The sequence below is a fragment of the Camarhynchus parvulus genome, chromosome Z (genome assembly GCF_901933205.1).
Source record: "Camarhynchus parvulus chromosome Z, STF_HiC, whole genome shotgun sequence".
Classification (NCBI taxonomy): Eukaryota; Metazoa; Chordata; class Aves; order Passeriformes; family Thraupidae; genus Camarhynchus; species Camarhynchus parvulus.
Window position 1 is genome coordinate 29,934,628 of NC_044601.1, and position 14,434 is coordinate 29,949,061.

At 39.0% G+C, this 14,434-nt stretch overlaps 1 protein-coding gene across 5 annotated transcripts in view; it reads right to left on the reverse strand.

The window, feature by feature from the left end:
* Positions 1 to 8,561: 8,561 nt before the first annotated feature.
* The window catches only part of CHD1 (chromodomain helicase DNA binding protein 1), a 56,408-nt gene continuing 50,535 nt past the window's right edge, over positions 8,562 to 14,434 (reverse strand). For 3 of the 5 annotated variants that reach the window (XM_030968056.1, XM_030968060.1, XM_030968058.1), the window contains 5 exons: positions 13,439 to 13,617; positions 11,483 to 11,579; positions 11,205 to 11,262; positions 10,068 to 10,278; positions 9,499 to 9,862 (listed from right to left, as the gene is read on the reverse strand). In XM_030968056.1, coding sequence (XP_030823916.1) covers positions 9,499 to 9,862; positions 10,068 to 10,278; positions 11,205 to 11,262; positions 11,483 to 11,579; positions 13,439 to 13,617 — 909 coding nt within the window. Of the gene's footprint in view, positions 9,863 to 10,067; positions 10,279 to 11,204; positions 11,263 to 11,482; positions 11,580 to 13,438; positions 13,618 to 14,434 lie in introns of all 5 variants that reach the window. The other 2 variants (XM_030968057.1, XM_030968059.1) reach the window with 1 other exon arrangement.

A 14,434-nucleotide genomic window follows, 5' to 3' on the forward strand; every position in this document is an offset into this window, starting at 1 on the left:
GGCCCGTTTTTATCCCCCTTGGCTGTGTCTCTGGTTTCAGTTCTTGTGAATTTGATTGGTTTTTCGGACTCCAATCCCCCTCAGACTGCTGAAATCAGTGGGGCGCCTTCCGGGTGGGAAGGGGAGTCCCGAACCCCAATATCAAATCACAACAGGTTTTCACTAGATTGTTATAAATGATCAAATCAAGAGCCAAACTTATAAGAAAATCAAAGATTAACAAAGATTTATTAATTAGTCTGTGAGACCAAACTTCGGTCATCGAAACCACCACAGCCAAGGGTCAGCATTCAAGCCCGGGATCGGCACTGGGTGAACACACGGATCTGACCTCCGAATGTCAGAGTCTCCCCCTGTTCACAAATGCTGCCTCGCACAGAGAGTTTTTATACAGTTTATTCTGCCCGAGGCAGAGACGACCAAATGTTCTCTGTGTCTCTTCACATGCATAACCATGGCTTTACATGTGCAGAGGTAGACAAAGATTCAGTCCAGGTGTCTGGATGTTGTCAGAAGACTCTGGGGAAGTCAGCATTCACATGCGTCAGGGTGGCACCATCAATCATCAATCATCGTCAGGCATCCGATGCAATCGTCGAGGCGATAATCACTCTTGGGTAGACCCATCGACCCGGGAAGCCAGTAATTATCGCCCTGGAAGCTTCTATTCTTACGTTAAAAAACCCGATGTTATCTCAACGAAGTCCAGGGACTAGATGTATATGAATAAGACACTGCTCCTGGCCAGGATGGTCAAAAGATATAGTTTGGATCTTACAATATTTTATACATTAATAGCATGAATTATCTCTGCCACATACTACACCAAAGATAAAGTCCATTCAATTACAATGTATTCATTTAATTAAAACGAAATTTTATTAAAACAAAATGCTGCACTGTCAAAGGTAACACATCAGATGAAAGCTGTATTTTAAAAACTTGTCCAGAACATGCTAGAAGATGATTTGTTGTGGTAGTTCACCTTTCTTCAGTCATTAGCAGAGTCATTTAAAAGAAAGAATAGTTTTAAAACATCAAACTAGAGAGTGTTGGGCTTCATTTGCTTTTTCTTTTTCATTAAAGCTCATGGTGCATATTCCTGTGCATGTTTCCCTGCAGCATTATGGTTAATGCATAACTCCAACCTAACTCTTCAGATGTGTTTATTTGGAATTTGACATGACTTATTGAACACTTGGAAAGTAGTTCTCCAGCCCTGTTTTCTTACATGACAAGGAAAAAAAATTAGTTAAACCTTACCCTTCCAGATTTTATAGCTGTAATAGAGTTCTGTGAGGTAGAATTACAATTTTGTAGTCTAGGTGTTTCAAAACTGAGCTCCTGCTTATTGTATTCTGGATAGAGGTTTCACCTGCAGATTTAATTACAGAAGGAATATCATCAACCCTCCTATGAGAAATGACTGCTCACTTTTTAAAAAATTTATTAAAACTTTAACGAAAACTACAACAAAAAGGGCTAAATAAGGGAAAACTACAGCTCTGGCAGCCGCTGTGACTACCAGCCACATGCACCTCTTCAAAATGGATGCTCCTTTTATAACTCTAGCCCCTCCTTTTATAACTCTAGCCCCTCTTTTTATAACTCTAGCCCCTCCTTGTCAGTCCAGTGGTGGAGATCACTTTCTTACATCTTGATTGGAGGTCAGGTGTTACTGTAGTAACAAGCCAACCCTCCCCAAGTGCCCGAACTACCAAGGCCAACCTGTGATAACAATGTGGGGAGGAGAGGACATATTGCAGGTAACATAACTACGCATCTAGAAAACTTCTCTTAACATACTCTGAACATGAGCAATGTTTACCCCTTAATTGTGAGAGCCAATCATCTCATTAACTCATCTACAATAATCCCAAGTGAAATTCAGTTAAAATTTAAACTAGAAAGCTCTCATATTAACAACTACTTTGCAAGCAGTACTAAAAAGAGATGGAACGGTAAGTTCCAGAAAAAAAGACTAAAGGACATTTAAGGTTGTGGACATGTAACAACTTTATTATGGGTAGTTGGTGCCATGGTAGTTTTATGTTGTTGGGGGTTGGGTTTCTTTTTTCTTTTACTTATAGAATTTTTTCCAGTAAGTTGCTAGGAAAATAATTACTGGGTACTTATGGGTACTTAAATACAAAAGAAGTAGCTGAAGTCAGGAGAAGAGTGTGGCATCTGACTACTTTTTTTTCGAGGAGTTTCTCTTGGAGAGACTCTTAGAGAATAGAGGCAGGTAAAAGAGAGGGGCTGGGCCAGCTGCTCCCTATCATTCTTTGGCATCCAGAGAAGGACGGTCAGGCTGTCACTTACTGTGGGGAGAATTCACTGGCACTGCTAGAGTTCAGCCCTGAGGGACCAATTACCATCTGCTCGCGTGTCTCAGGAATCCTGAGCTTCACCTCTCCCGGCCCTGCTCAGAGCCGGCAGGCCGCTCCCCTGTCCTCGCTGTTTCTTCTGTACTGCTCTCGGTTTCCCCATGCTGTAACTCGCACCCTTCTGCCCTGCCAGAACGTCCTGCAGTTCCAGCTACCGCCACCGAGCTTCTGATACATCCCGTCCACCACTCTGGGATTTTTTTGCTCATTTCTGTTGTTTTCCAGCCTGGTGCACCTGAGAGTCCTGCAGGGGCGCTAAGAATTTACTGCTGCAGGGTTTAATGAAACAAAGCCGCTCCTCCATCCCTTCCCATCTCGGCCGAGAAGGCTGTCACGGGGTTCCTGGTTCTGTTTGTTGTTTGTTTGCCTTGTTACACATACTAGTAAAGAACTATTATTCCTATTGTAATATATGTTATGAAATAATCCATGCTTATAGAGAGAATTATAAGATTATGAAATCCAAACGAGTCTCTGACCACAAGCAACCCAAAGACAGACATCTACTTGAATTCTGAGATTCCTGGAGGCAGCAGGAGAACAATACTCAGTTAACTTATGAATAGACGTGCCCAGCGCAATGATCACTGCTATCCCGAGTGAGATAGCAGGAGTTGCCAGAAAGATACATCTGAATACGTGACTTCCCCGGATGTGATTAACACTGGCTATCGACCAGGAAACAGTGATTTTCCAGCTCTGCACAGTGAAAGAAATAGTCTTGAATATGCAGAGTTACAAAAGAAACTGGGACTCCTCTGCCTCAGGCATGAAAAACTGTATAAAACAGCCCTGCAAAAAGCAGTGCACGTGAACGGGGGTAGAGCTCATGCAATAGAGGTCGGATCTAGGTTCACTCAGTGCCGATCCCGGGCTCGACACTGTCTCTTTGGCTGTGGTGATTTTGAGGACTGTATTTTTGTCACGGAAAAAGAAAAAAAAAATCTTTTCACATTTTTGATAAATTGGCTTTTTGATTGATCATTTATAACACTATCTTCATATCTTTGCCCGAGAGCCCCTGTCGTGGGTTTACAGGAAACAAGTTTTCTGGGAATGGAGTGGCCAGAGGCCAATAGGTGTTCAGATTCTAAACTGACACCAGGCTTGGCCACTGAGGGTGGATGCGCCTCTGAGAACACAGGGGTTAGAAGCAGAGCACTCCCGTGGGAGCTCTCTCTTTGATTTCCGGCCAGCAAAGAGGCCAGGCCTCCCCTGCCCGGCTTCGAGCTGGGCGGGGAAGAGGAAACCTGCGGCCCGGCAGAGGTAGGCCTGACCCCTCAAGATGGAAGGGTGGTGGGGGGCACCAGGAGGTGTTGGGCAGCCCCCCCCCCAGGAAAGACAGAGGGAGAGAGGCCCCGAGAAGATTTGGGCAGCCCCCCCCCTCCCCCCCCCGCCCCAGCTAGAAGATGAGAGAGAGAGAGCCAGTACGGGCCTGTGGCCTTGAAGTGATATCGGCCTGTGGAGAAGGAGGGGGAAGGGGGGAGTGCAGCAGGGAAGGAGCCTGGCCGCGTGCAGAAGTTTGTTAACCCCTTTCTGGACAATGAAGACCTCACAGAGCATTTGGACCTTTCCCGGAGGGGAGATGGAGTGGATGATAAAGAGGAAATGGGCAAGAGAATGACAGTCGGAGCAGTGAGTGAGGCTGGGACAGTAAAGAAGAGGCTGGAAAGAGATGATGGAGTAGCTGGTTGCTGGACTCTTTTTGGTACAGCCATGGACAGAACCATGCTTCCTCGCGACACAGAGGCTGCATCCAGGGGGGAGGCGATGGCTCAGAACTGAGAGGGTTCAGTTTTGGAGACCCCCGCCCCAGGGGGGTAGACAAGTATGGGGGGGACAAGAGGTCCCGAGAGTGAGAGAAAACTGTGCTTTTTTTGGAACTGGTCAAAGCACCCTTAAAAGGATAACCCTTGAAGCAGCTCTGTTCCATGTCCAGTGGTGAGAGCACTGGGCATGCAAGGAAGAGGTCACCATGGCCCCAAGAAGGACTCCTCTCCTCTTGATGGACTGAAATTGAGTATTTACAGGGTGATGGATGGAGACTTGAAATTTGGAAGATGTATTGGAAATGTGGTGGGGGGAGGAGGAAATCTTTTTGTGGAGTTTTCATTTTCCAGGTGTGTGTGTGTGTGTGTGGTTTTTTTTCTTTTGTAGTTTAGTTAATAAACTTTTTTTTTCTAAGGTAGAGGCCTGCTTTGCTTATTTCCTGGTCACATCTGACAGCAAACACCAGGGAAGTATATTTTCATGGTGCACTGGCATTGTGCCAGTGTCAAACCATGACAGCCCCTTAATTTCAAAATTATAATTTGGAGGGAGAGAGTTTACATTCTCCATTTCAAAGCTTCTGCCTTCCCTAGTGGACACCTGTCTTTCAAACTAAGACATTTCTCAGTCATTGACTACTTTTCACAGTTCCAAGACTGGAAAAAAATGATGAGCTAGTATGCTTACACAAATCAAAGCTTTGAAGTTTGCTGTGCTTCTTAGTGATTAAAAAGAATGTCAAAGTGTCAAGTATATTTGGTCTATACAATACAGGTAGCCACTTATCAATGCTAGAATTAGGGAAACCCAAATCTGGTAGCTAATTTTAAGTGATGAATGAGATTACTTTCCAAACGCTTCAGTTACTGCAGCAAATACTAGTTGCAAATAAAACACAATGGATGTCTAAGAGTACTGCAGAAATAAAAGCTCTCTGATTATTTTCTCTCATGGGATCAGTGTCACATGATTTTCTGCCATGATAACTGTGTGTTTATTTTCAGAGAAGACAAACTTGTCTCATGAAAAACCTGTGTGAAATAAATAATGTGTAATGTTCAAGTGTGTTATTCAGGCTTCAGTCTTAGTTCTTGAACTAGAATATAGATCTAAAGTTTATATGTCAAAATGTCTCAGAAGTCTTGCAGCTGCGATTCCCAAAGTCTTCAAGAAACACTGAGGGTGAAGTAGTAGGGTGGGAATTTGGGGTATAAAAATAGGTTCACTCATTATCAGGCCGGGTTTGGACACTTCAAGTTTGAATAGCAGGCATCAAAGGGACTTGCAGCACCCTGGGGCACCATTTCCTTCACAGTCACCTATCTGGCATACAAGAAACATGCACTCACCTGACTCCCTCACAGGCATCCTAACACAGCTAAGACTGTCAGCCTTCCAGCAAAGCCCTTCTTTTTGTTAGTGCAAACATGGGATCAACTGTGGTAATGCCTCAATCTCAACAGTAGTTTTTGAATAGGTTTATGAAGATGCCAAAATAATTAACAAATCAGAATTATTTTGTTATGCAAGGTTCAGAAATAGTTATTTTCTTTTAATCAGGACAATTAAACAGCAATTCTTACATTTTATGCAAATTAACAATAATCACTAAATTTTAGCTTTTATGACAAATTTTTCATTTCTTAAGAGCTTTAAAAATACAAAAAAAATTACCAAAAAATTGGTAGGGCTATGGGCCTAGAAAATACATGCTAGAAATATTGGTTTTGTGTTGGACATATCCAAATACACCATAGGAGTTTAAGGATAAGTGGACCAGAAGGTACTTACCTTACTCAGGTGTTCTCCACTTTTATCTTAAGATAAGTAAATGGAATAGAGAGGAAAATAAAAGCTTAAGAAACAAACAACTAATTCCATGACCCTTCTCTTCATTCTGCTTCTATCAGCACCCCACAAAATTGTGTTCCTTAGCTACTGCTTCTGGACTGTTTCACAAATAAAAGACTCAGCATAAAATTTTAAGAACAAAACTGAAATTTCAGCTGCAGCCACACTAGTTTGTTGAAAGAATGATGACAAAATGCCAGCACACACCTGTCCCAACACAGTTCAGTAAAACAAACCTTGTTTGATACAAATGGATAACTCATACCAGATATTACGATTTTAACATCATTTACTCTCTCTAACAGAAACAAGAAATTGTCTACATTGATTCCTGTAATTCCTAAGTAATGGTGAGGTAATTTCCTACCAAGAAGAGCTATTGTCACTGAACACAACACTAGGCGCAACACTGGAGATGGAAACAACTCCTTAAAACTGCTTTGCTACCAGAGTACTTCCCTGAGACTTTATATTTTAAGTGGAGCCCTGCAGCTACCCAGTTAGGGCTTTGAAACTCACAAGATATGTCTGTGGATGACAAACTATCTCACAGGGACAAAACAAGCAATCAAGCTTCAAAAGGGCATCAAAGATACTTATCCTAGGAAGTGGGTGTCTCAAAGGGAGGTCAGGGCACACTCCTTTCATAGGAGTGTCATGTTAACATCGCAGGAACTGCCAATCCTTCAGTGAGTGGTGCCCGAGTCTTTTGCAATTCCTGTTGATTGTGGTGAAAGACTCACAGAAACCAGCAACTGTCTGCATGCTGATCAGACACCATGACATATGCATGGAGGATCAGAATAGGGGAAAACATAGAGCAACTGTGATCAGGTAAATTATGACCACATCATCACCCTTGACAACTAACAGCAACCAGAATATGCATTTCTCTAACAGCAACCAGAAAATGCATTTCTCTGACCCTAAAACTTTAAGAGCAGTAATGTGGTTTTTAATATGCTTTTTCACACTTAACAACAATCTACTCTTTTTTGGGTAGTACTGGTAATGGTAGATAGAAACACGTAACTGGATTAAGATGGAAGTCTTAGACTTCCATGCATGGTAGACGAAACACCTAAGCCTTTATCAATAGCCACATGAGGACTTGCAGTCTTCAGAATTCTTCCCAAAATCTTTAACAGACAGGCAACATTAGTATCTGATGGATGCTTCAGAACTGGACACACTCCTTGAAGACTTTTCATTAAAAATGAGCAAAAGAAGATCAAATCTACATTTAGACTGAATGATAAAAGGATCATTTGCAGAGGATATGGAATTGAAAAGTAAGATACAGCGTAAGAGCCATTACCCACGATGAAGATTATTTCCATCATCAAACTTCAAATACTTAAAATGTAATGGAAAGCAGAGGGGAAAAATTAAACTATTGGAAATGTGATCTGTAAATATGACTGAGTAAAAGTTTTAATTACAAAGCATAAGGAGACTAATTCCCAAAGATTGACATCATCAAAGCCATCAAGTAGTTCAGAGACCTGAGGGACCTTCGGTGAAAATGTACAGACCAACCATGTCGTGTGAAGCCACAATGTTGTATCCCAGCCACACTGATGGAAAACCAGACTCCATGGGTATGCCCTGTCTATGCTATAGGATGCAACTGTGTGCTTCCTAGCCAGGAAGAATTGTGTCCATGTCTGGAGATGTTCTGACTTCTATGTTTCCACCCTTGAAGTGGAATGTGCATGGTACCCATGAACAACCTTATCAGACTCTGCTGCCTACAACACTGTTCAACAATTAAGCTTGAAAAGCAGAACCACTCAAGCCCCTCAGCTCCTGTCAAGATGAAAAGTTAAGAAATGAAGCAGCATTAATTAACCAAGTCCGAGCCTACACTAAATGAGCAGCAACTACTTAATGTGCAGCAACTGTGCCTATAGTAAGGTCCTTAGACATACTCTGTGGACAGATTGTGCTTCTATGGAAATGCTTCCATACAAACCTGCTTAATTGGAAAAAATACTCTATATTGCAGGAGCAGAGAAAAACTGCAGCAGCAGATGCAGCTCCTGCCACCTGATGCCAGGCTAGGTACCTTCTCTATTTATCACCAGGAATAAAATTCAGTACTTTTAATGTTTTTATGGTAAACCTGGGCAACAGTAACACAGTATAGAAAAACACAGCAGAAAACTACAAGACCCACATGTCCTTTTAGTTTAAATTTAATTTGTCAGATAGAAGTTATCTATGTACAATCAGTGTGCATTGTAACAATTCTGTCAATAAAGTCATAATTCAAATCTTCTAAAATATTAACTACCTGCATAGCACATTTGACATTATTGCCCATGTTGAAGAGGGAACATATGAATTTACAATTAATTTTGATTGATTTGGATACTGAACTGTTCAGGTATTTGACACACCTCCTTTAAAACCAATGCACCTGAAAAGCTTTCCAGAGCACAGTTTAGCAAGATATTTCTTACCATTTCATTACAAACAATCACAACACTGACAGCTTAATACAGAAAAAAGAACCCACCCCCCCAAAAAAAAAAAAAAAAAAAGCCCCACCAAAACAAACCCACCCCAACAACAAAAAACCAAAACCAACAAAAGCAAACAAAACAAACAAAAAACCCCCCAAAACCACAAAACAAAACACGTGTCTAAAGTATCAAAAAAAGGGAGCACTAAATGCAATAGTTTCCTTTCCCCATTTTTACATTCTGAACAGTGACTCCATCAAAATCTTTTATTGAAACATGTATGTACACTGATTTTGTTTCATAACTGTGACAAGAAGTCCTGAGTTCTTGGGGAAAGGAACAGCCAAAAAAAGGCTGGGGGGGGGGGAAAGCTCATTTAATAAATTTACAACAATTTACAGCCATTAGTTTGTGGTTTGCTTTTATTTTTTTTGTTTGTTTTGTAAAAAGGCATTGTAACTGATCACAAACAGGAGAAATCCTGACTATTTTACAGTTATAGGTACAGAATTTAAATATTCAAGCTTGTGATGAAAAGCGGCAAGGTGGTCGCAGTGTACAATGTAAACAAGTAGCTTTGGAAAGTGAACAAAGTCCTTGAGAATTCTTTACTAAGAAAAAAAATATTTTCCCCATTCCCTCCTGAAATATGAGCACAGGTCAGTGTTTAAAAGTTCATTTACAAACATAACTTAAAACATTATCAGCCTCAAACCACTTTGACATGAAGAGTGTTATACTAAGATCCAGTCTGAAATGGGCAGTGTCGAGGTCCCTGTAAAAGTAAACATCTTCCATTTCTTAAAAAAAAGTGCCACAGCATTTGCAGCACAGTGCAGCATAAACTTTAAATACAAAAATATTTTTCTTCTGTTGGGATAATAGACCTTGCATCCTGGAAAGAAGTAACAATACTGCTACTGAGAGAATATCCCATCTGTATCTTTCAAGTCATGTAAGGCAATTACTGTGTTAATTTACTGTATATGGCTAAAAGAAGGTCCAGAAAATATCAGTCTTTGTTATGTTTTCCGGCTACTCCATGTATATTCAGGTGTACTTTTGTGATCTGATGAATGTTCAAATGGAGATCTGTGACCAAGGGGAGATCTTGAACCATAAGGAGACCTCTGATCCAGGGGTGACCTTGGGCCACTACCTGAAGCTCTGTGGTCCATTTGCCAGTCGGAGTGGTACCTATAATCTCTGGGAGATTTATGATGGCTGTACTCGGAAGAGGAACGGTGATCTGAATGTATCCTGTGGTCTGAATGGGAACGGTGATCCAAATGAACCCGGCTGTCTTTTAGACTCCCTTCCAGGCTTGACCTGTGGTCTCTGCTCCTGTAGTCATCTAACTTCCTATGTTTACTATCACTGTAGTACCTAAAAAACAAGAACTTATTTGTATTTGCTACTGGTAACACATCAAGAGCCACAATTATGTAAAACTGACAGAACTGCATTAGAGAAAGATAATTGTTGCAATTTTGTGTTACTCAGAAAAGATTGTTTGGCGCTTCCTACAAGCATAACTACAAAAACACAAAGGGAATTCTGACCAGATTTCAAAATTGCTAAAGAAACTCACCTGCTGTCTTGTTTGTACTGATCCCAGTCTCTGTGATCTTTTCCATTGCTGAAGGCTGAATAAGGCCTTTTCCTGGAGTCATTTTTCTTGTAAGCATCTCCCTGATGCCTGTCCTTATGATGATCGTGGTATTGTGACAGATGTCTATCAGAGGAATAGCTGTCCCTGCTACTGTCATCATGGTTTGTATTCTCCTTCAGTCTTTCCACATCTGTTTAATAAAGCAGAGGTTAAAAGGAAATACCATAACATTTTTACTTCACCTAATTCAAACAGCACTTCTATCTGTCAGCTGTAAACCAGTAGGAAATGGACATAATTTAAAAGAAAGAAGATCTAAATAGCTGAAAATCAAATGCACTAATGCCAGTGAATTGAAGAAAATCTCAGATTTAAGAGGAAATCAAGCTAGAATGTAGATGCATAGGACTTCTCAACCTCTCCATTCAGCCTATGGAGCTGAGTGTCCAAATGGGCAGTGAGTAGAGGGTACCTTCAGTAGAGCAATTTTAGATAGAATGGCAGCAACTTCCTCTCTAAGAAGGGATAGACTTAGTATGAGTAATAGTTTAAAGAAACACCTTGTTAGCAAAAAAATTTCAGTGGTATTCCTAAAATTTGTTATTGTTGATTTTAAGTCCATGACAATATACTTGGAGGTTCAGTAACACAAGATTAAATGAAGCACTACATACAAAAAGGCAGGTGTGGGAACATGTGGGGAAAAAAATCAGTGTTACTGACAACAATAAAAGACAGCCCCTGTAACTAACAGCTGTGACAGCCCCTGTCAGACTGTGACTGACTAATGAACTGCTTTCTTTCATCATAGTGATAACTGTGACAGCGACAGTCTCAGAATTTCTGATAAGTTCACAGGTTTTAAGTAGACCTCTTGCCCTCTCCAAAATTTAACACAAAAATTGTTTTTTTCTAAAGGATGCTCAAATAATCTGGTAAGTACCAGCTTCACTCTGCGCTCTGCTGGATTTCAAGAGCAAATTAGTGAAGGTTTTCGAATTAGTCTACTACTGTGCTACTTAACCATGTGGAAAACAGAACCAGAAGATATGTGAAATGAAATAAACATGAATGCTTAAGGTATTTAACACAAGAATATACTTGAAAGTTTCTTACCTGGATTTCTAATTACATGTGTATTCACATGACCGCTAATATTCTGATCGTTGTGTTGCTAAAAAAGACAAGTACACTGGTAAATGTACTTACTAGTAAATCCCAAAGTTCATTTGAATACATTAGAAAAATATCCTATCAAAAGAGACTCTTACACTGCAAACACAAATACCAACTTGAAGTGTATTTCCATGTTCTTCATAATCCTCTAAATCTAATAAAAATTATAATAATTAAGATATGTATTTGAGTATCTCAAAACAATTTAAAAATATTACCTGAGACTCTTGACGTTTTTTGATTGCATGTTTATACAGTTTGTGCAGCTTTCTGGCATCAAATTCTGTAAACTTAGAGACAAAAATCCACAAATTTCTGAGGAAGAAGAAAAAAGAAGTTGTCTTTAAATTTCTTTGCCCTTTATTATGTAGCAGAACATGGATTTGACTGAAATTATTTGAACACTACTTCAATAAACCAGAAATGGTATATAAGCTACACAATATTGCCAAATTGCACAAGAAATATTATGCAGTTGTAAATTAAATATTTGAAAGATTGATTCTTTTAAAAATTTTTCACTTTTTAATATTTGTTGTAAGTACTTCAGAGTGTGAAGTGCAAGGACAATAGTACTAATAAGAATTGTTAAATTTTTGTGAAATGCTTATTTAAAACATAGCTATCAGTTTATATATATATCTTCTAAAAATTTGTTTGAATTCTGAGTGTTTACCAGTCTGTAAATTAAAAATTTAAGTACCTAAAGGAAGTAAAAACTCTTTCAAACATGAAATTTCTTACAGGATAACACACTTGACACAACAAACCTTATTGAATTAAACCATCCGCAAGAGAAATTTTCCACAGACTTTTGAAAGTAGTCAAGGCTTTTGGAAACCAAGTAAGAGATGTGAAAGAGGACAGAAGTCATAGGGTAATAAACCTGTGCCAAATCTGTGCTTGAAGGAACTGAAGAAGAGCCAATTTTTTTGCTGTCGAGATGCCAAAATTCTGAAGAAAACTTTTTCTTCCATGATCACAGGCAAAGTTTTTTTAACAGATACTGATTTTTGTAGTGAAATTTGCAGGTGGAATGCTTAGAAAAGTCTACAGAATAAACGGTGTTCAAAAATATTTGAAGTGTGGAGGTTCACAAAGCAGCAGGATTCTCCTTCACTGTGATTATTTAAACATTGTAATTTCTGTCAACAAGTTTGACTAAGTACGCAGCCAGTCAATGCTGTGTCTAATGAGACCATTCTAACTTAATATAAACTACAATACTTCTTATCAGATGTAGCTAAAATAATTTTATTTATCTACACATAACATCATAGCATTATTCTCAATAACAGCTCTATTACAAGTTTCCACTTAAAATAATAAAAAAATTACCAAAACCTAAGACACGGATCTCGTTTTTGTATCTCAGATCATCTTACTATTTTCAAGTAAAGGAAGTAAAATCAGCAGAAGCAAATTATACTAACAGAATTCTTCAAGAAAATGCAAGACTTAAGAATTTGATATATATAATCACAGGATGTATTTTCAAGCATAGAGACATTAACTGAACATTCTGACAAAAGTGAGTCAAATTGCATTAAGAACATATCAATGAAATACAAGACCAGTATTTTTTTCTTAGTTCTTTTTATATTGTCATCTGATATAGATGCAAACTCTTCCCTCACTTTTCAAGTGCATCTGAGTACATTATGACAAATACTTGTTATCAAGTAACAGTTAATACATAATACACAATTTCATTTTAGAGTACATTAAAAAAAAAAGAAAGAATTTTACAACTTGGAATCATACATTCAACACAATTTTAGAACTGTGTATTTTCAACATGAATTATTAAAAAACCAAAATGACCTGAAGTTGAAAAACCAGATCGTTAAAGGTAAGAATGGTTTTCACTGAACACAGTGACAGTGACCAGTCCCCAGCATTTGCTGTCAGTGTTAAGGAGAGAGATGTCTCCACCCTCTGGACCAAATACATTGATGGGCTCTACAATACAGGGCTCTGCATCAATGCTTAAAGTCAATCCATTACAAGTCAGAATAATGATTAATCACCTTTTAATAGACTCCTATTTAAAACAGCAGAAAGATAAAAGAAAAGGGGAAAAATAAACAGGAGAAATAACTAAAACCTACTATTCTTAAAGGAACCAATTGTAGATTTCCCTTTTTCAAGTAAAACCCAAAAAAATAACTTACTTTCTCCACTGTTTAATTTGTTCAGGATTTGTGTACTCCTTTAGACACTCAGTAATATGATCCCCAATTTTGATAAGACACTGTCTAGTATGTTCCAGCTGTTCTCTTTCAGAAAGGCCCTTCTCTGGTCGATCAAGCTGTTTCAATGCTGCCTTGACAGGTCTCATTCTTTCTTTGCACTATAAAATGGAAAAAAGGAATGTATCGATTCAAAAGAAAAAAATTCATTCTCAAGCATGACTCACCTTTTACTGTGATATATAACCACAGGTGAAGACAGGATTGTTAGAAGTCAAATGAAACACAAGACTGTCTCAGAGGTCCAAAAAATGTTCCCTTTGGAAGATTATAAATCCAATTGGAAATTCACTTCTCTATGAAAGCATCAGATTGTATAAAATACACATATCAAGCTGTAGAAGGTGCTAATGTGTATATCTCAAACATTAGCAGCCAGATAGCTGTGAAGCCACATTTTTTTTCTGTTCAAAACCCCCTGCTGAGGGCTTATATGGCACGTCAGGGACTAGCACACTGATTTTCATTCAAAGCGTGTAATCTACTAATAAAACCTTCTAAGCTTTTGCAGACCCACTCACTTTCGAAGTTCCTTTCTCTTGCAAGCTTCCACAAATCTAGGGTAATGTCTTCCCCTTAAGGGTAGGACACCACTAGGATATGAGAAAGCACTAATTTAATATATAGGATTTCTGAGGAAAAGGACTTACTACAACTGTATTTTGCAATTACAACTCTGAGCATAATCATGTAGGGCAAGACTTACCGCCTACAAAGCTATACAAACTCAATGTCAAAATTAAATATGAGAGTGTTCAGTACATTTCAAACAAATACTTTCATGCCACCATTACAATTGGCATTCAACAAAGGATCAAAATTGCTTCCCTGAGCATTTTTCAAACCACAATCCTTTGCAGATATTAGCAGAAGTTAAGCTACCTAGAAGAAAGCTAGTTTGGGTATAGCACCATAAAG